This window comes from Paraphaeosphaeria sporulosa (assembly GCF_001642045.1).
Source record: "Paraphaeosphaeria sporulosa strain AP3s5-JAC2a unplaced genomic scaffold CC84scaffold_1, whole genome shotgun sequence".
NCBI classification, from domain to species: domain Eukaryota; kingdom Fungi; phylum Ascomycota; class Dothideomycetes; order Pleosporales; family Didymosphaeriaceae; genus Paraphaeosphaeria; species Paraphaeosphaeria sporulosa.
The window spans coordinates 1,539,766-1,559,871 of record NW_017253360.1 but is presented as its reverse complement, the minus strand read 5'-3'; the positions used below and the strand labels follow the sequence as shown (position 1 = coordinate 1,559,871).

The window sequence follows — 20,106 nt, the reverse complement described above, 5'->3', positions numbered from 1 at the left end:
AGCCGCGGCTGTCGGCAAAGGCCCACAAGCGAGGATCCACATGGCTCGGCCGAACTCCCTTGTAGGGGGCGGCAGCATGCACCCGCACCTGGAAGGAGATGGCGGTATCGGGTATAGGCTAGCAAAAGTGACTGCGCTGGGAATATTTCCCGCCTCCGTCAGAAATCTTGTTTCAACCTCTTCTACCCCTTTCGTTCGTTGCGCTTTGCTCGGTGCGACTGCGTTGCTCACATCTGAGCGTTCGCGGGATAAATACCATCGAAGTTCGGGGTGCAATCATGTCTGCACACGAGAACGCTGGGGCAAAGGCCTCCGAAAAAGAGAGGGAGAAGGCCGAGGCCGATTTGGATGTCGATGATGATCGAACGTCGGTGTCCTCGATATCGACAGACTCGCTCAGCTTCGAGGAAGAGGTCATTTCAATCCACCAGACTCTCAGTCGCAATGCTGGTCTCGATGAGCGTGAAAAATCACTGGCCCACATCACCACCGTCACGACAAACATGACCACGGACCCACGCTTCGAGATCGACTTTGAAAAGGGCGAGAGTCCGCAAGATTGGAGCATGGCCAAGAAGTGCATGGTCATCTTTTTTATGAGTTTCTCGACCTTGGTCGTGGTGATGTACTCTACTTCTTATACAGCTGGTGTTCCGGGAATGATGGTCACCTTCCACGTAACATCCAAAACGAACCTTGTCCTCGGTTTAACGACATATTTGGCAGGCCTTGCGCTCGGATCCGTCATACTTGCGCCCTTAAGCGAAATGTATGGACGACGCCCAGTTTATTTAATTGCGGTTGCCATGTTTATTGTTCTGATCATCCCATGTGCGTTGGCACAGAATTTGGCCACCATTCTCGCAGTGCGTTTTTTCGGTGCCTTCGCCGGTGCAGCAATGATTTCCAACGCGCCAGGAACGGTGTCCGACATTGTCAGCGACGACTATCGCGCTCTTGCATTTTCTGTCTGGTCAATTGGGCCGATGGTAAGACCCCCAAGTTTGGGTAGGTAGAAATGGTATCTCATATCCAACAGAACGGCCCTGTAGTCGGGCCTTTGGTGGGAGGCTTTGTATTCCAGTACATGGGTTGGCGCTGGACCAACTGGGTCGTAATGATCGGGTCTGGGGTATCCTGGTTCATGGTATTCTGTAGGTATCTCCGACAACCTGGAGAGACACCGGACTGACAGTTGGCAGTAATAGGCGAGACTTACGCGCCCGCGCTTTTGCGCGCGAAATCAGCAAAGATGCGCAAAGAAACCGGCGAAGAGCGCTGGTATTCGCGCTACGATGATAAGAAAAAATTCTGGCCAATGCTGAAGGAGAACTTGTATCGCCCGCTCGTCATGAGCGTCAAAGAGCCCATTTGGTCGGTCTATCGCTTCGATTTTGATGGCAACGCTAACATCTCCTTCAGCATCTTCTGGAACGTCTATATCGCGCTTGTATACGGCGTTCTCTACCTTTGCTTCGTGTCCTATCCAATCGTTTTTAGTGAGCTTCGTGGCTGGAGTCCTGGCCTTACTGGTCTCGGGTATATTGGTATCGGTATTGGAGGTATGATCACGATCTGCTCTGAGCCTCTGCTACGGCGCCTCATCAATTCGCATAAGCCGGATCCCGTAACCGGGAAGCCTCCTCCAGAGGCAATGGTCAGTGTCGTATGCATAGCTGCTGTGTGCGTACCTGTGGGCGAGATGATATTCGCTTGGACATGCACGCCGGACGTGCACTGGGTTGCTCCTATCATTGCTGGGATTCCATTTGGTGCAGGAAATTGCGGTGTGTTCATTTACGCATCGAATTACCTCGTTCATTCGTACGGCATCTATGCTGCATCAGCTCTCGCGGGCAACGCCGTCCTTCGAAGTGCTATGGGGGGCACTCTTCCGCTTGCGGGACCTGCAATGTAAGCCGTCGTTAGCCTCTAAATTCCTCATTGTACTAATATGCAAATCTAGGTACAAATCTCTTGGCCCTCATTGGTCCGCTACTATGCTCTCGCTCATAGAGTTCGCCATGATCCCCATTCCCCTCATCTTCTACCGATATGGCCACAAAATCCGTGAGAGATCCACCCTGATCCGACAAATGCGTGAGGACAGGGAGAAGCTGGAAAACAAGATGAAGAAAGTTGCGGAAAGGGAAGAACGATTGAGGACGAGGGAGGTCACAGCGATAGATGAGAAGGAGAAGGTAGAGGTGTGAACAAAGTTCTATGTAAAGCAACATTGAAGAGTTAGTTCTGGCAGCAATGCATTTGTATGAATATAGATTATCATGATAGAACATATACTCGTACTGAAGCGCTATACTTCTTCTCATCGTCAAGACTGGCTGGAACGAGGAATGCTAGCAGCTACAAGTACACTGTCTATGACGTACAAAGACTACATGGACTGTCTCATGAATGGGGTTCTCGGATAAACAGCATCTTTTGTAGTTATAGAGGCTGACGGCCATCTGAGATCGAGAACATCAGGATCCACACCATTGTTTGTCGTTCGGGCGCAACAGTTGTATCGTCTACCAGTGAGACATGATCGCATCATTCGCAAAACAGCTCCAACAGGAAATTGAACACAATCAAATAGACACACGCAACATAGCCTTGTCATGTAAGACATTGGCGGCACAGTCCACTCAATTCAAGCGTAGTACATGTTTTGCGGCACAGCACCCGAGTCGCTGGCGGCGCGGCAGTGCGCTGGCGTCAGCAGTGCTACGCCGCCATTAAACAGCCACATCCAAACCAAGGACTTTTCAACACGAGCATATCTGCACCTCAACTGAACCTAATCTCAACTTCCACTCCCCGTCAAATTTGTGCCCGCCGGATTTCCTGCGTCTTTTTCAAGCGCTCTTGCATAGATAGCAGCCTTACCATCTCAAATTACTGCCTGGTTTCTCGGCTACCATATTGTTTCGGCATGGCGATCCTGGACTATGCCGGCACGACACTCGCCCTTGCAACTGTTCCGCTCGTGGCTACAATCGTTGTCCTTACCAAACTTGTGGCATTTATCCCGGTGCTTGTCAAATGGAGGAAGGATGAGGAAACGTCGACTGCGAAAGGAGTGCGGGTGCCACAAGATGAAGGGAAGGTCGCTGAGTTTAATGGTAAGTCATAGAGCAAGCGCTTTGAGGACCTACTGAACACACATTTCAGAACTTCGTCGCCGGGCAGGTTCCAGCGCCTGATGCAAAGACATAGGGATACCACCAGATGTGCAACACGAGGTCGAGTGGGTGAGAGGCAATTTATGGATGACAGACTAGCACCTTCTCGAGTTTTGATTTACCGTCTTTCGGCCTTCGGCAGCCGCTTCATATGTGTCATAGTATAAGTCTCCACCTCTGCTGCGTCACTCGTTCTCCTGTGTTCCAACCTTTCCGCCCACGCCCTTACCGGCGAACAAGGCGCAAACTAATGTACCCAAGTGAAAACACCAAGATGACCTGCTATCGCGTTACCAAGATCAATGAGCGCACTGTCCACACCTTGGGATACTGGGGAGACAATGAGGCCGACGATATACATGCACGAGGTGCCAGGCGGCATCCGCGCTCCCATCGCATGTTGCATGTCTGCGTCTTCAAAAGTGTGGAGACGGTCGATGCCATTCTCTGCGTGCCCATGTGTCTCGCTTTCCACCTTCCTTTCGCGAAGATCTCATCGTCACCAGCCCCCTCAACCGCCTTCTTGAAGTCCTCGAGTCCGTCTGCGGGGCCCTCAGCTGCAATATGCGCCTCATCCAGGTCTCTGAAGCTCCAACCTGCGTGCCTAACACTATTGCCTGCGGGGTTGACAGCCTCGACGTAGATGTAGTTTTTCCTATTAAGGGTGGCCAGGAACCCATCGCAGGAGACTTCGTACATGTCGAACAAATGGCTTTACGCGTAGCTGTTTGACGATTGCATGGCGATCTGTGGAGAAGGCCACTGCAGTTCTGCCAGCGCAGGCGTGGATGTGTGCGTACTGGAGTGGGTAGATGTCTATGGCCATGTGCTTTCTGGGCGGCTTGGTTCGAATAATGCTGACTACGATAGCCACTGACGCATCAAACGATGAAGCTACTCGCACGTGCCGCCGTTGAGAGATAGTGCGGCCCCCTTCCTCAATACCAGTTCAATCACTCAGTTATTGCGTGGAGAAGAATATGTGAAGATGAATGAAAACATGCATAGATGGTACATGGGTGCTAGTGAAGATGGACTCAGATTCGTTCGTACTGCAACGCCTTGAGACCCGACCCCATGCTAAGAACGATAATATGAAGACCCTGTGAAAGTATGCAGACAATCCTAACCGAATACGAGTGCCCTCACTTCAATGCTCTCGCGTCCGACAGCGCCCTCAGGTGTCCTCGGATCAACAAAGGCAGTGTGCGGTGCGCGACCCCACAAACCCACTGTCTCGTCGCTATCAAAGCATTTCAGCAACAGGCGGTCTTCATTCTTCATACCTGACCAGTAGTACCATTTCTGCGATGGATTGAAGAGCACCTGTGCCGTCTCACCAGTGCGGTCTGGGTATCTGTGCTCTACTGGAATCAAATCCTCGTCTCTAACTGTCGAGCTGTCCGCGACAGCAAGTGGATGTGCCATGACCGGGCCATTCAACGGTCGCCACACGTTGATAATGCGGTACCGGCCTTGCAACAACTTGTCTGCCTCGTTGGGGAGATGAAGCTTGATGCGCTGTGCAGCAGAAAACGGCGTCTGGTCCACGTGAACCCGCGTCACGGGGGCTCTGTTCGCTCCGGGGTGCGATCGCCGGATAGTATGGTCGAAGAGAAGTACTCTATTTGCGCCAGGCACATTCTCCAGCAGCAGTTTCTCGACCTCGGGGTAGTAGACCCTCTTGATTTGCTCGTCGTCCTGGAACTCATGTTCCTGTGAAGATACACTCTGAATTGTGTCGAAGGCGTTGTTGTTCAGGGAGAACTTCTGCTCCTGCCCACGCAAATCATCGAGAGTCACTTCGTGCAACGACTCTCCAAAGTTGCGTTGTGGTACGCCCGGCAGTGGCTCGACATAGTTGTGCGGTTTGGCGCCGTCCTCGGGCGGCTTGTAGAACGAGAGAGAGGCTTTGACGGGCCCGCGAGGGATAGGTAGTCCTTGGAAATTAACGTCTGTGGACGTAGGTGTCGACGATATAGTACCCGAGAGCTTGTGTGCGGGTGTCGGTCGCGGCGCAGCGGTCGTCATTTGAAATGATCTATAGACTCGCTCGGGTTTGAGAATAGATTGGGGCGGATGCTATCACAAGATTGTGGCGGACAATGGTAGAATCGAGGTCTTGTTGTGCTAGCTGTGGTCAATGCGCCCAAAGGTAAGTTGACTTGGATGAAGATGTGGATCAGTTAGGCTTTTCGCGTGCATATATATTCATACGATTAGAAATCTTGGATGCATTCGTGCGGCTTCCCTTGATTTCAGAGGGCGGGGGAGATGCGGCGGCGATGATGCCATCCCCTTATGGCCGAGATTAGTAAGGCTGTTGCACCAATCGGTGCATCGACGGCTGACAAACAACTCCATTGCGTGATCGCTAGCGAGTATACGAGCTAGAGGGTATCACTGAGTTGTTGCACAGTAATCGAGGGTTTCAGCGCAGTTGAGGGATGCGGTAAGCTTGCTGTGATGACGAGGGACACAGCAATGTCCTAAGCAGACCTCGGCGATGGTTCGGAACTTGACGTTCACCGTTCTCGCTTAGTATACTAACCATCGCTAGCATAGGTATGCGGCTACGCACCCGACCCGCATGCTCGCTACGACGTTCGCGCAGACCAAGGTTCGCGTCAACGGCATTGCGCCTGGAGTATTCCCCAGCGAAGTGAGAAGACCACGATTGCAACTATACTGTTGGCGTGTTAACACCTTTAGATGCCTGCTGGTGACTAACAACAAGTCAAACCTCAAGACGGAGATGTCGAACCCAGCTGGGCGACCCAATTCTGATATCGACGTGGCTGCATCGATCGTGTTCCTGGCTGGCCCAGGTGGTGTGTTCTACAACGAACAGATCCTGTTCCCCGATGGAGATAAGTATCTTCTACCTGCTGCTCAATACTCCTCTGACAAGTGCAGGTAACACCCTCGTGCAGCCGGCTGCAGAGTAAATATATACGACTCATGACTGTACACAATGTAATGGCATATCTGTATTCATAACGACATTATCGTAAACCTTCTTCTCTTACGACTTCCCGTAAAACCCATGTAAGGACGTTCGACATTGTGAATTCTCTGGCGACATGTTCTGCAGGACTCCAGACTTTGACAGCGGCAGCCCAGAAGGCATGTGCGCCATCGCCGGCGGTTGTGGGAGCTTGCCCTTGTTAGCCCTCTCCGGCCGTCTCTGCTCCACGTCCGGACCTCTTCTCAACCTGGCTTTCACAAACACCGCAAACACCCCATCTCGGTGCGCCTGCAAAACACCGAGGCCGGCCAGAAGCGCTGATACGCAACATACAACCAGCATCAGATATCGCCCCGCACGCTGGCCCCATTAGCCCATCATCTCTGCAATCCTTTAGGCATACTTACAGATCTCTCACAAGCAGAAAACCCATACAATGCATTCGTGTCGGGAAACACACTCGGCACCGCTTCACATAGATAGAACTCTTGGGTGAAACTCCGCTCGGCCCACTGGCTAAAAAGCTTCGGCAGACGACCCTGCGCCTCACTGGTGAAGAGGTATACGGTGAATCCAATGGAGGCGGCGGTATTAGTCACGGCCGCAATGCAGACGGCGCTGCCCAACATTCTGATCTATCGACATGTCAGTCTCAAGAAAATCTTTCACTTTTCCATTATACAGTGATCTGGCCTCAGGGTAGGGCAACCGTACGTGGACTATGTTCGCCCTACCACAAGCTCTACTCCAATGTAGCACAGGCCATGCAATGCCCAACAGTGAGACGAGCAAACTGCATGCCCCGACGGCGAACTTCACAACCGTGGGCCCGACATCGATATTCGAAGGGTTCAGTGGGACGAACATGAACTCCGCCATGCTGGAGCCCGGGTACTGGCGCCAGTCATTGGTAAAGGCATCTTGGACGCGAGATTCCAGCACGAGGATGGCGATCGAGAGGGCGAATAATGTCAACGACGAGAGCCCGATGGCAATGGTGTGGGGAGAGAACTTCGAGCCGAGATAGGGCATGCTTTGGGTTTCCTTGATGCGGGGATGAACGGCGATGCAGGCATGTTTATCGGTGGAATGGTGTGAGTACGGTGATGAAACTGATGAGGTCGAGACTCAGGCTAGGTGGAGGCCTGGAAGGATTGGAGCTCGGGACTGAAGCCATGCTACGCCGCAGCCTTGTGGGGAGCCGAGTGCATAAGGTAAGGTGCCTACGAGGATAGACTCATATGGCAGATTTCATAGCTAAATGACATAAGGGGCGTCAGGCAAGCATTCGTGAACGCTCATCTCCCGCATGACCTGACTAGAAATCCGAAGGCGCTAAACGCAACTCTGGCACCTTATGCTAATCGCCTCGTAGTTACGACAGCTAGAAGACAATGTGTCTTTACCAAAGTTTCGAACTGCCTCCGCTGACTTGCTGAAGCTCAACATAGGTCCCGGCGAATCTCGTTCGTCCTTGTTGATCTTCGCTTCCAGTTTCTCACCAGGATGCAATGCGCAGCAGCCGACCAATCTTGTCGCAGTTGCACCTCCAACCCCGAAAACATGAAACGCCTCCATGGTTACAGCCACGATCGGCAACCCGCCGCACGGCCCCCACGCAATCTTTTTTTAACGCACAACAAGGCTCCACTGGCGCTATCGCGCGAATGCACAACCTCCTCCTGCGATCTATATCTGTGGGGACTGCGGCCTTAAGGCAGACGAGACATTGGTCCAACCTAATCCCCGCGTGCACTGTGCATCCGCTCTCGCCCTCGTCATTCCGCAATCCGCGAGGGCGACGAAATGCAGAAGACGCGACAAAGTCGACTTCACGGCCTTGATGGCGACTACGGCATCGATGACGTCCGAGGATATCCTCGTCCGAAGCCGCAGCCTCCGGCTTCATATCCGCTCCCTCACCCAGACCACTCCGCGAAGCAACAGGCTCAAAAGCGCCTGGAGTCGTATAACACGCGCAACCATGGCAAATTCCATGAACGGAATCGGGGGAGCAAGAAGGCGGGGTTTTGGGGGATGCTGAAGCTGCTGTTCAAGTGCGGGTCCCTTGCTAATCATGCTGCCGGGGCAGCTTGAGCGAGTACGTTGCTCTGAGAGGAGGAGGAAGGGCGGTTGTTTGCCAGATCACTGCCTTCAGGCACGGGATTAATGTCCTGGTTTATTCGAATCGTTCGAGACATGCCGGTTGAAGAGATGCATGGCTTCCTTGAGTGAATGGGATCGTTCTTTCCGATCGGCGACGTAAACTCACGTTACTGGAGTTTTGAGTGACGGGACTCTAGGTCAAAATACTGGTATGCACAATGGCATGTCTTGGGGAAATGTCGCTTTAGAAAATAAAACTGGATGGGCCGTGTTCTTTTCCGATTCACTTGGGTGCCTGATGCCAACTTTTACGAATCACTACTGGGCAGGCTTTATAGCGAACCAGAGGCATGGGAAATGAGATCAGTAGGCCTCCGATGTGCGTGACAGGTCGTGCTTTGCTCGGGAACAAGTTTGACGATCAAACCTCCCTGCGGTGTTTCGGCGCCATTGTTGACGAGGTCACCAATGTACCATAGGCTGTCTACAGTCTTCTACATATGCGGACCCGTTGCGTTCACAACATTGCACAGGATACCATATATTTATTTGAAAATTGAGAAACGTTTTTCTTGGCCCAATTGTTCGTGCAATTGACGAGGCTCTAATATGTGGTGCTTCAATGATACGAAACTCGGGTTATGAACGTTCTCTTTGTTGTGAGTCCAAATCCGGGAGTGGGCCTTCTTTCTGTCTTTACTACCATTTGATCTAGAATTGTTCTTCGTACAGTATAGCTACTCTATAAAGCTGACTTCCACTCGTCTCAGGACATTGCAGGCACAAGATTGACCAGGCGACAGTTAAAAGGAACGTTATCTGCTTCAGTAAGATCTTGTGTATACGATTTAGTCACTGCCCCACCTGATATGAATGAGGTTTGCTCTACTAACAAGCGCCAAGAGCGTTGGTTGTAATATAACCCCGGAATGGAAGTACTTAGTGCAAGAAAGTGCTACACAGCGGTGTGCAAATTCACTGAACCATGCTATAAGATACACGATTTCGATGTTCACGAGTTGCGATGCCGTCATAAGCAACTTGACGTCCATGCTAATTCGCTGCCTAAACAAGGAAGGTCACAGTGATGTTGGACGTGGATGGAAGTCACAAATTTGCTTTCGTATGTGCTTGTTGGTACTATCTAAATGATCTAATGTCGGACCTGTCAGCCAACGCGTGAAGCGTGCACTGATGCAGTCTAGTAATCGGTGTTATGTAAACGCAGAAGCCCTGGGTACTCTTCTCTGCATTCTTGCGAGAGGAGCCAATGCTATGATGCGAGTTCACGAGATGTCTTGAGCAAAACGATCGTCTCTAATATGGCCACATTGGTACCAATGCGGAAGAGGCATTGCGGGGCGTTCGTGTCCCTAGGCTCAACAGTGACTAGCATCAAGCCGTTGCTATAATTACTGGCGAGCCTCAAAAGCTGTGGCGACGTGCCAGCAGTGTCATACCGGATATGCCGATACTTCGGAGACATCGCATGGGTGATATCTGCGCTTGGGTATCGCTGGGCAGTGACGGTGCGCTATATGTCACTCTATTCTAAAAGTTCGGCCGGTATCTTGAATTCCTTTGTAATCCTGGTCATATTATTGACTAGGTCGTTCACGTCAACTGAAGTCGAGGCGGTGCCGTTGCTCGGTGTGCCAAAGCCACTTGGGCCCAGAGAGGTTGGATCGTCCATCTTTGGAGGGTCCGTGTCGATCTGAATGGTGACCTGAGCGTGTTAACACGGGAATTTGAGAGACAGTAGAGGATTAGGCTGCTGAGGATGTACCTCATTGTCCAGACAGCTGTAGTCTATACCTACCGGCCCATCGTTCACAAGCGCGACGTCCATCATAGCTGCGAACAAGCCGTCCTTGACTTTGTCTGCCTGATAAGAGTCCTGCACTTTCTTGAAGAAAGCCTGGTATTGTTCCTTGGCCTTGAGTCCGCTTGCAGACTGGTGGAAGCTGGGCTTGTTGCCCTTTTTCATCGAAGCAAGTAGTGTAAACTGGGAAACTGATAGCGCATTAGAAGGGTACCGTACCGGGGCGCTGGGTGCGTCGTACCGCAAAGAACCTCACCCTCAATTTCAACAACATTCTTTTTCCACTGTCGCCGGGGTCAGTGCTTAATTGCGCTCGCGCGATTTGCTCACCACCCACCTTGCCAGGCGGATCAGTGCTTTCGTCATCCCAGAGCTTTGCTTTCAGAATCTTTCCTGGCATTGACTCGATGTCCTTTTCGGTATCATCCTTGGAGATGGCGGCAAGGACAAGGAGGCCTCTGCCGATGGACGAGATGAGCTGGCCATCTACGGTGACCGAGGCCGACTTGACGCGTTGGAGAACGGCTACAGGCAAAAGTCAGAGGCGCCATGAGGTACTGGTGATATCACGTACTCCTCATGATGGCGGGGTAGTCCTTTCCAAACGAGTGTTGAGGAGTCGGCAGCGACTGCCTGGCGAGCAAGCGAGAGATCCCAGCGAGTGCAGTGATAGACGGTTGCAATGGCGAGTGAATGCTAGCAGCCACATAGGCCTCTGAGTGCATCCATGGCGATACGAAACGCGGCGAGAGCTCATCGTGGACTGTTGACACGCGGGGAAGTCGCGTTAGCTATTCCGGATTTGGCTAGCACGTGACTTTCCACGCTAGGCGGAAAGAGGGCACCTCAGATACGCAGGCACGTCGAACCACGTCCATTACAACGACACACGCCTCTATCCGCGTCCCGCTGCCGTACGATCGCGCGCCCAGCCCCTCCCGAACGCATTCAGCTCACGACGAGCGCCCGCCGGCCCCCGATAGGCTCCCACCGCTCCTCGCGCACGAAGCTACGCACACACGATGGCACAGCGCAAGCTCCAGCAGGAGATCGACAAGTGCTTCAAGAAGGTCGCCGAGGGTGTCGCGACCTTTGAGAGCATCCACGAGAAGATCCAGGTGTGCACCAACCAGTCGCAGAAGGAGAAGCTCGAGGACTCGCTCAAGAAGGAGATCAAGAAGCTGCAGCGGTCGCGCGACCAGATCAAGACATGGGCAACCATGAGCGACATCAAGGACAAGAAGCCGCTGCTCGACCAGCGGAAGCTGATAGAGACGGTAGACGCCCCCCAGCCCTCCCTGCCGTGCCCCCACTGACGCTGCGCAGCAAATGGAGAAGTTCAAGGCTGTCGAGAAAGAAATGAAGACCAAGGCATATTCCAAGGAAGGCCTCCAATTAGCATCGAAACTGGATCCAAAGGACAAGGAGAAGTTAGAGGTCGTCGAAATGCTGCAGCACATGAACGAAGAGCTGGACCAGCAGGTGGAGAAGATAGAAGCCGAGGTGGAGATCATGCAGGCCTCAACCAAGAAGGGCAAGAAGGGCGTCACAAACGCGGAGCGGATATCAGAGCTCGAGGAGACGGTCGAACGACATAAGTGGCACATGGGCAAGCTGGAATTGCTGCAACGCGCGCTGCAGAATGGCAATGTCGAAACGGAGCAGGTCAAGGAGATTGAAGAGGGCATAAAGTACTACGTGGAGAGTAATCAGGAGCCGGATTTCATGGAGGACGACACAATATACGACGAGTTCAACCTGGATGAAGAGGAGGCAGCGTACGGACTGGCCCAGGATGTGGACCGCGTGTCCTCACAAGACACGCAGTCGATACAGGACGAAGCAGAACCCGAGTCGCGATCCGCTAGCATTCCAAAAGTGAAGCCAGTCGAGACGGTGCAGAGTGGGGCAAGACGGTCGTCAACACAGCTCAAATCTCCCCTTCCAGCTTTGGCAACGCTGCATACGCCTTTGCCTGGTGTCTCGAACGCAGCATCCAGTTCCATGAAACCTGCCCCGCTCCCAGCCCGAACACCGGGAGAGCCTCTCAAATATGCCTCGGCGGCCGCGGCTGCAGCCGCGAGCGATAAGAATGGGGTCGGTATTGCGCCGCTGCCACCACCACCCGGCTCAGCTGCGGCGCAGGCTGGTCTCGCTCCTAGTGGCGCACGGGCAAGCGCGACAACATCGCCTGCTCCTTCGCATCCTCAATTGGCATCACAACCTCCCGCTGGAGCACCAGAGACTGCTCCGCAAGCTCCGCCGACAAAATCTCCGACAGGAACCCCGGCCTCAGCTGTCCGGGAGAAAGACACGCTGTCACGTGCGCAGTCGTCCGACAGCAGGAAGACACCAGCGCCTGAGCAAGAAGAGGAAATACAGTCAGCGACACCCCCCTTGACGAATGGAGAGTCGCATGCCGACGAGGAAGAAGAGGAGTCGATCTTCCATCTCCCGTCAACCTTGCAGGATCTCTTCGAGTCGTTGGAGGCCACTAAGAACGACATCAACGCCTCGTCATCAAAACCTCCGGATGAGCGAATGCTCGCTGCAAGCATGGCCACGGCCCCAGATTCAGCGGATACAGAAGCGCCACGCCACTACCGCCCACAGAATCCGTACCCATACACACCTGCACATTACCCACAGGAGCCGTTGGCGATATTCGATGACCCACGGCTATACTCCCGCATAGAGACTGATGCTTTGTTCTATGCCTTCTACTACCGCCAGGGCACCTATCAGCAGTACCTTGCGGCAAAAGCACTAAAGTCTCAGAGCTGGCGGTTCCATAAGCAGTACCAGACGTGGTTCCAGCGCCATGAGGAACCCAAGGCTATAACCGAAGATTACGAGCAGGGGACGTATAGGTTCTTCGACTATGAGAGCACGTGGTAAGCACTTACTTCATCCCTTGTCCTGCCGCATGTTACATCCCCGGACCCAGAACTGCGCCACATTCCCACGCCCGGGTCATCCATCCCCAATCTTGTTCTCGACTGACATGTAGCAGGATGAACCGAAGGAAAGCAGATTTCCGCTTCGCCTACAAGTTTCTCGAAGACGAATTGTGAACGGGCCATCCACGACGCCAGCGTCCTCCTGCGCGGCTAACGGTATTGCGGTTGTATGAATTATTAGGTAGTTGTCAATGGTACCCAAAGGGTATTTCTCGAGCCAGACCAAACACAACGCTTCTCACCGACTCGTTTCGCAGCCAGATTCCAGTAAACAGTGAAAGTCAGGCAGCGGGACGCGGTGAGTGAGCAAGGCGTCTGCACAGGCGGTCGAGCCTCTTTGTCCAGACCACGAGATCGTAGGCCTGCAACTCCCGCATCGCCCGAATATTTGATATTGGTCGCATCGCCACTTCAGCTGCGCTGGCCGCGATTGATCGTTCTGTCGGGCGAGTTCTGACATAATGACGCTACTGAATAACCCGGTCTTATTGGCTGACAGTAACCAGGGTCATCTTGCCTTGGCCCCCACATACTACTCACAGCGCTTGACGTGAACGGTGCGTACGCGCACGGAACTGCGAAATACTAAGGTACCTTGACTCACTCGCGCGAACGTTTGCTCCGACCTGAGCGGCTTGCGCCATGACAAGCGAAGTAGTCATGGGCTTTCCGAGGGTCTAAATGAGGGTTCCCCTGACCAGTTGGGCCCCGCAAGGCGAAATGACTGCCACTTGTGGTGTAACGCACGGTCCCGGCCTAACACAATTGAGCAACCGCAGGCGACAAAACCGGGCGTTTGATGACTTCAATGTCACTTTGCATTGACAAGTGAACCTTCCGTAGCCAGTAAGCTCATGGACGTTTCCTAGCAGGCGCCGGCATTTTTCTCAGCCTTCGTCCCACAGGTCGGTTTCAACTACAAACCGGACGGTCCCCACTGACCTGGCTGGGGACGCACCACGCAACGGGCCGTGGAAGCCATGGCCTCTTGGTGGCTTCCACTCCTTCTGGAACCCTCATTTTCTAAAGCCTTACCCGTCCCACGTCACAGGGCAAAAATGCAAGGCGGTTTTCGCTCCACGAGCGGTAAGTGCCATGCGAGTCCATTAGGGAGATGAGGGTGCCTACCTAGCGGTGAAGTGTGACTACGAGCGACTGATGATTTCGCTAATACCCGACATCTGGGGAGTGGTATGACTAGTGAGGATATCTTGGCAGTATCTACTCGAGGTCGCTGGACCATCAAAGCGAGGCTCACTATGCAAAACATAAGATAATCTGTGCATCGAGAGCGTCGCTTACTGTCCCTGAGCGTCTTCTATGGAGCCTCAGCCTCAGACCTCAAGAAACTTCGTCGCCTCGCTTTACGCTCAGCATTTCTACGACCGCCTCACGCCCGCCATTTTACATCGTTCGTGCCTTTCAGCCTTATCGGAATCCAGGCGTCCGGAGATAAACCAGCTGGGAATTGCCAACATAGCCACTTGCATCCTTCTGTCAACACCTACGGCACAGTCCAAGTGTGTTCGGTTAGTAAGTTGGTCATTGACCTATGGTGACACTATGATGCAAATCTTGGTCTAGGAAGGATCAGCCGGGTCCATCCGCTCTACAACACTACGGAACTTACGGCCATCGTGGAAACTCGTTCAGCAGTAAGTCGGCGTGATGAAGGACTGAGACGTTGGGGGCAGTGAAGGATCTCGTCGAAGAGTCTGATACTTAACCAGCGTATATCACACTCCGTACGAGAAGTCGTTCAGCTAGGCAGAAACAAGACACTACGGTCCAACGTCGGTAATCTAGTCTACGATTGAAAGATATAATCCCATACACGGTACTCGCACGAAGGCAGCAGACCATCCCGCCCTCCCGCCTTCCCGCATCTTCGCCTTTTCCTGCACGTCCAAGCCCTACCGTGCCTCACAACTGCACCTTTGCACATCCTGGTTTGCTGTCATCATGAACGGATACGGCGTAAGTACTTGCCGCTCTACTAGCTTAAATTTCTGTCCTGTAGGTTCTGATGTCTTCTTCTACTACAGTATCCTGTAGACCAGTCCGGCTACTACGCAGATTCTAGCTACAACATGCCGCAATACACCCCCGCTCAAATACACGCATACTATCAACAGTATGGCTGCTACCCTGCGGGCTACCAACCACCACAGCAAACGCCCCAAGTACCCACCTCTGCATACGGTTACCCACAGGGCACTACCGCCTACGGCCATCCTTCCACCTCGCACGAGTACTATACGCCCGTGGGTAGCGCCCAGCAAGTCGCCCGGTAAGTCAACGGTTGCTTGATACAGACATTGAATTCGATCCGTTCGGCTAACATCTCCTAGGCCACGGAGTCCACGGTATGTGATCCTTCACCCCACGGTGCTGGTTTTCGCCTTGCATGAAACCCTAACATCACGACTAGTCCCTCCGCCTGACAGCAAGGCTAACATGTCTCCAGAACCTGGAAATGCGAGCTTCCCAACTGCACATCGACCGCCAACTTCACGCGCCTAGCTGACCTGCAAAGACACCAGTCTACTGTACATGGAGTGGGCACTCCCGACTTCCCCTGCACCGTCAAGGACTGCACTCGCGTGGGCGACAAGGGCTTCACACGCCGAGACCATCTCGTCGAGCACCTACGCAACTTCCATCACATCGACATCCCAAAGCGGAGGCCCGGCGAGCGTAGCGCCTACCCGCTGGGGCTGCCGAATTACCAGTAACTCCACCTTTCCTTCCCTCGTCCGCTCCCGCGAGACACAGCCTGAACTGAACAGGGCCGGAAAACGGGTCTCGAGGCGGACGAGAGGGAGAGGTGGGTGGCGGCGAAGAGGAGACGGTTAGGACCCCAAATTACAACACCATGGATATCTGAATCGTGGACTCTAGTGGGAGCAAGAGCTGGAAAGGCAGAATCGTCGGTGTATCAACAACATCGTGACAAGCGGGTATATTCCGGAGAGATGACGCTCGTCGCAAGCAACCCACGATACTGTATTAGGAACGCGCTATGGACGAGTCCGGGCGTAGGACTCTACGCGGCTAGCCTTGCGCTTGCACGCTTTGTGGGCTCGCGAAAATGTGCCTGAGGGTGGAGCTGTGCTCTTCCGCGGTAAGGCATTTTTGATTTGCGGGAGGAACGTGCGTCGCACGCCCGCGGATTTGATCTGACCCAGCATCGTTGGCTCGCGCAGGGAACCCTGGCTTACACGCCCAGCTGCGCAGGGCCGGACTCGCTGTCGGGGTTAGCAGCGGGCGAGGCGGATAGCAGGATGCTGCTCAGTGTGGGGATAGACGTTTGTTCATTGAGCGGTGTTCATTGTTTCGATTCTTGGCGTTGGGGGGTGTACATACACATTAGACCTTGCTTTTCGTTTGTTCAACTGCATAGCATAGCGCGGGGGACTCGCATGGGGCAATGGACGGGCGCATTCATTCCTTCTTCAGTATACGATTATTACAACGTTTATGGTTTCGCTCTTACAAACCCGACCGCTCCTGCAGCCCTCTTACCAAAGTCTTGCCCCACGGACACGTTCAGCGGCACAGCCGGGGCACATGGTCGTCGCGGGTTGCGCGATGTGCAACGTGGAGATTATGCGGCTCAGCGATTGAGATGAAGCAAGACAGCGCGGTCTTACTGTACAGGCCGCAGGGATGCGTTCCCGTCATCGAAGGCGAGTCTCGCCGCGGCATGCTCGTGCGCTTCTCTACGCTGTGCACGTTGGTTGTTGCACCGGGCCTGAGAACGGTGCCGCAGGACATGGACACGGACTTGGACCCGTGCGCAAAATGCGCTTCATCTGATCTGAGCGTGACCGAGACGTCAGCATAAGGTTCGGTAGGTCGAGATGGCCGTGTAGACAGCCACCAACATCGCCTGTACCAAGTATACTCGTAGGTCTTTGGGTAGGCATATCTCATTGCTGTATAGCGTCAAGGTACAGTGTTACATCAAGGTGTGGGAAGGTACTCTTCTTGGCAGCGTCGGATCCGCAGTAAAGTCTTGATTCTTCGTGCTTTTTTGCGACCCGCGGTCGGAATCGGAGTTGACATGTGGACCTGCGGCCGGCGTGCAACTGCGCCTTCGTGGCATGGACTCGCTCGCCCTGGGTTTGGAGGCTCGACCTGGAACTGATGGCGAGGAGGGTCGGCCAATCAGCGAGCGTAGGGTCGAAGGGCAGGCACCGTCCGGCACCGTGGGTCTGGGTTGGGGCCAAAAGGTGTTAAGTTTGGTGAGGCAGATAGGTAATGAATCATTTGAATCTCATCCCGACTGAGTCCCACTACAGAGGTTACCGCGATGCTCGTGCGAGAAGGCGGTAGTGCCGTAAGGGTTACCTCCTAGGGTTGTGTAGGATATGACGTATGGCCCGCAATGCTACCGTGGTTCTGGAGCACTTAATTGTCACCACAGTTGCTGGCCAACATGCAGTATCGCAGAGTATTCTTGAACCATGGTCTGATAGCAACGTGAATTCATTCCTTGAATCTAGTCATGCGGGCACTGCGGTACAAGACAATGTGATCTATGGTAATCACATGTCGTGTCGTGTCGGCTAGCGCATAACGCTGCCCTTCCAGGCGAAGGCTCTCTTCTCCTCTCACCACAATCTATTGTGCGTTTTGAATTCTACTGCCAACTTCCCCCGCCACCGGCCCATCAACCCATGTCTCTGCCGCTCTACCTGCACTTAAACAATACCGCCTATCGCGAATCCTACCCTCTACAATAACTCACCTCGTCGCATACCCCAAGCCCCGCATCTACACGAGCGGCGAAGCCCCGCCAGCACATACCTCTGCAACCTTTATTTTTCCGGCAGGCGCGTTCTAGCCTCCGAAGCCCATATACAATATGCACGATCTGCGGCGACAGGCTCTCGAGAGCGGCAAGACCGTCTCGCGCAAGGCCCGCTCCCGCGTCGCCTCTGGAGCAAACTCCAAATCCAATTCGGCGCTGAATTCACCCGCCCAGTCGCGCGCGGCATCCCGTAACCCCAGTCGCCATGGGTCCGACGACGACGACTATCTCAGCGATGGCACCGCCTGGAGGTATGTTTCGCGCTCCTGCTTCTGACTTTTTTGTGGACTTCGTCGCGGGCGGTGACATCATCATGGTATTCGTCTACGGCCGTGCGCTAACATCGCGCTCATCCAGCACCAACTCCATCGACGATATCCTCAACAGCGAAGATGCTGACGTCCCCGCCGACGCGTGGAAGGCCGAGCTGCACAACCGCGTCGAGCAGATCGTCGACCGCAAACGCAGCAGCACCGAGGGCCGTGCCGAGAGCCTAAATGCCTACGCCCACATCCTCATGGCGCGCTTCGCCAAAGATGACATCGAAGGCCGCATAGGCGAGCTTCTGCCGTCGATTCTGCGCAGCATCAAGGCTGAGACATCCGAGCGCGAGACAGTTACCGCGCTGCGAGGTAAGTAACGCCACAACTTGCATGGCCTGCGGCACAGCTGACCCAGAATAGCCCTCGCCGTGACCATCGTCACGCTCGACTCGGACGACCTCTACGACTCGGCCGCCGACCTCCTCCGCCGCAAAGTGTCCGACTCCGAGTCCACACAGGTCAAGATCAGTGCTATCCATGCACTGGGCACGGCCGCCTTCTTCGGCGGCACCTCCGAGGACGAGCTCGAAGACACCATGGCCTTCTTCCTCGAGATCGTCGAGTCAGACGGGCTCTCCATCGACGCTCACGACGAGGGCTCCGTCGTCATCGCCGCCCTCGAAGAATGGAGTCTCCTCGTAACCGCCCTCGACGACTTCGAAACAACCACCGAGACCGCCATGGAAGCCCTCGTCGAGCAGCTCGACTCCGCCGATGCAGGCGTCCAGGGCGCCGCCGGTGAGGCCATTGCCCTCTTGTACGAGAAGTCGTACACGCCCGTCGAAGACGACGAGGTGCCCGAGCCTACCTCGGATGACGACGAGCTGCCTCGCGGCGCGCAGGAAAATTTATTTGTGAAGCGCTACACTGTGTACCGCCGGCAGGACCAGCTGCTGCACACGCTCGACGCCCTCGCCAACGCGTCGTCACGCCGCATCTCCAAGAAGGACCGCAAGACGCTGCACAGCACGTTCGGGGATATCCGCAACACCGTCGAGAAGCCGACCCGCGGGCCCAAGTACAGTACTGCTATTGACCAGGAGACGGGCTTCGTGTACGGTGGCGGCCGCATGAAGGTCAAGATCAACCGTAACTGCGAGGTGCGCATCGACAAGTGGTGGAAGCTGCAGCGGCTGAATGCCCTGAGGCGCGTGCTACAGGCCGGGTTTACGCATCACTATGACGAGAACGAGGCTGTGAGTCGGTGCCTGCCGTTTTCGATGAGCGGTCGGTAGAGCGGCGTATTCTTAGCATCTTTTGGGCGGGCCTGTCTCAACGAGAAATGTATCGTAGAGGGCATCTAAATGTAGAGACATGTCCTGTTTGGTTGCCTTTTGTCGTTTGGAGCAGATTTATGCAGGATATTTTGCATCTGCTTTCATGTTGTTTTTGTTGCATCTAATACCCAGCATATTTTGTACGTCATATTGGAGGGAATCGCATGGTACACTTGGTAGACAGGCTAGTTAGGATGGCTTAGGTGAGTTCAAGTGATAGTATCATCTCGAACATTGGGTGTCTTGTAGCCGTGGTAGATTGATTGTATGCTGAAAAATTTGTCGCTAAACATGTAGCGTCTCCGGCGAGCTGTAGGATGGTGCACATACGCTATGGTGTATCCCTAGACTTTGAACGACTTTGTATCCTGTGTGTACGGTGTCCCTCGTGCTGTCCTTGAGGCGGATATCAACGGCTGATTCTGTGCATTTCACGATGGACGCCTTTCTTCTTGGGGGGGTTTTTTTTGGCATGGGGGTATCGTTGTGATTCCCGGTGGACTGAACAAGTACGTTGAGGTGTGGACACTTGTGAGCGGCAAGAGGATGGTACATCGTTGACCTTTACGCCTGTATCTCATGGTTTAGTCACACTCGTGTGCACGTGAGGGGCCAGATCTGTTCAAGGTGAAGTTTGAATAAGCCCTAT

General features: G+C 53.9%; 11 protein-coding genes across 11 annotated transcripts; 7 read left to right on the top strand and 4 right to left on the bottom strand.

Annotated features, from left to right (window-relative positions):
• Positions 1-171: 171 nt before the first annotated feature.
• CC84DRAFT_1159175 (MFS general substrate transporter) lies at positions 172-2,413 on the top strand. The gene is made up of 5 exons (XM_018177161.1): positions 172-989; positions 1,040-1,154; positions 1,203-1,374; positions 1,423-1,914; positions 1,967-2,413. Exons 1-5 carry the CDS (start codon positions 279-281, stop codon positions 2,211-2,213), a joined length of 1,737 nt encoding a protein of 578 aa, XP_018042077.1. The 5' UTR covers positions 172-278; the 3' UTR covers positions 2,214-2,413.
• A 348-nt stretch (positions 2,414-2,761) lies between these two features.
• Positions 2,762-3,330, top strand: CC84DRAFT_1159174 (uncharacterized protein). The gene is made up of 2 exons (XM_018177160.1): positions 2,762-3,125; positions 3,175-3,330. Exons 1-2 carry the CDS (start codon positions 2,936-2,938, stop codon positions 3,204-3,206), a joined length of 222 nt encoding a protein of 73 aa, XP_018042076.1. The 5' UTR covers positions 2,762-2,935; the 3' UTR covers positions 3,207-3,330.
• A 137-nt stretch (positions 3,331-3,467) lies between these two features.
• On the bottom strand, positions 3,468-3,884 carry CC84DRAFT_1211354 (uncharacterized protein; the record flags this gene model as incomplete). Its single annotated transcript, XM_018182370.1, has 1 exon — positions 3,468-3,884. The coding sequence occupies one exon, from the start codon at positions 3,882-3,884 to the stop codon at positions 3,468-3,470; it is 417 nt and encodes a 138-aa protein (XP_018042075.1).
• A 275-nt stretch (positions 3,885-4,159) lies between these two features.
• On the bottom strand, positions 4,160-5,495 carry CC84DRAFT_43905 (uncharacterized protein). Its single transcript, XM_018186273.1, has one exon. The coding sequence runs from the start codon at positions 5,214-5,216 to the stop codon at positions 4,311-4,313; it is 906 nt and encodes a 301-aa protein (XP_018042074.1). The 5' UTR covers positions 5,217-5,495; the 3' UTR covers positions 4,160-4,310.
• A 96-nt stretch (positions 5,496-5,591) lies between these two features.
• On the top strand, positions 5,592-6,201 carry CC84DRAFT_1107419 (uncharacterized protein). Its single transcript, XM_018175178.1, has 4 exons — positions 5,592-5,694; positions 5,746-5,847; positions 5,898-6,055; positions 6,109-6,201. Exons 2-4 carry the CDS (start codon positions 5,753-5,755, stop codon positions 6,183-6,185), a joined length of 330 nt encoding a protein of 109 aa, XP_018042073.1. The 5' UTR covers positions 5,592-5,694; positions 5,746-5,752; the 3' UTR covers positions 6,186-6,201.
• Positions 6,184-6,940, bottom strand: CC84DRAFT_1159171 (uncharacterized protein). The gene is made up of 3 exons (XM_018177159.1): positions 6,868-6,940; positions 6,561-6,788; positions 6,184-6,513 (listed from the first exon to the last, which is right to left on the bottom strand). The coding sequence occupies exons 2-3, from the start codon at positions 6,780-6,782 to the stop codon at positions 6,211-6,213; spliced, it is 525 nt and encodes a 174-aa protein (XP_018042072.1). The 5' UTR covers positions 6,783-6,788; positions 6,868-6,940; the 3' UTR covers positions 6,184-6,210.
• Positions 6,941-9,379: 2,439 nt separating this feature from the next.
• On the bottom strand, positions 9,380-10,822 carry CC84DRAFT_1159166 (uncharacterized protein). The gene is made up of 5 exons (XM_018177158.1): positions 10,656-10,822; positions 10,419-10,606; positions 10,323-10,365; positions 10,079-10,272; positions 9,380-9,985 (listed from the first exon to the last, which is right to left on the bottom strand). The coding sequence occupies exons 1-5, from the start codon at positions 10,804-10,806 to the stop codon at positions 9,806-9,808; spliced, it is 756 nt and encodes a 251-aa protein (XP_018042071.1). The 5' UTR covers positions 10,807-10,822; the 3' UTR covers positions 9,380-9,805.
• Positions 10,823-10,959: 137 nt separating this feature from the next.
• On the top strand, positions 10,960-13,264 carry CC84DRAFT_1159164 (uncharacterized protein). Its single transcript, XM_018177157.1, has 3 exons — positions 10,960-11,358; positions 11,408-12,975; positions 13,095-13,264. The coding sequence occupies exons 1-3, from the start codon at positions 11,104-11,106 to the stop codon at positions 13,153-13,155; spliced, it is 1,884 nt and encodes a 627-aa protein (XP_018042070.1). The 5' UTR covers positions 10,960-11,103; the 3' UTR covers positions 13,156-13,264.
• Positions 13,265-14,906: 1,642 nt separating this feature from the next.
• Positions 14,907-15,465, top strand: CC84DRAFT_43581 (uncharacterized protein). The gene is made up of 2 exons (XM_018186254.1): positions 14,907-15,018; positions 15,087-15,465. The coding sequence occupies exons 1-2, from the start codon at positions 15,004-15,006 to the stop codon at positions 15,333-15,335; spliced, it is 264 nt and encodes an 87-aa protein (XP_018042069.1). The 5' UTR covers positions 14,907-15,003; the 3' UTR covers positions 15,336-15,465.
• A 125-nt stretch (positions 15,466-15,590) lies between these two features.
• On the top strand, positions 15,591-15,776 carry CC84DRAFT_1079934 (uncharacterized protein; the record flags this gene model as incomplete). The annotated part of the gene is made up of 1 exon (XM_018173870.1): positions 15,591-15,776. A coding segment is annotated over one exon (186 nt), but the record flags the coding sequence as incomplete, so codon positions are not given.
• A 2,591-nt stretch (positions 15,777-18,367) lies between these two features.
• CC84DRAFT_1159161 (uncharacterized protein) lies at positions 18,368-19,772 on the top strand. The gene is made up of 2 exons (XM_018177156.1): positions 18,368-18,489; positions 18,541-19,772. The coding sequence occupies exons 1-2, from the start codon at positions 18,375-18,377 to the stop codon at positions 19,413-19,415; spliced, it is 990 nt and encodes a 329-aa protein (XP_018042067.1). The 5' UTR covers positions 18,368-18,374; the 3' UTR covers positions 19,416-19,772.
• Positions 19,773-20,106: the final 334 nt, after the last annotated feature.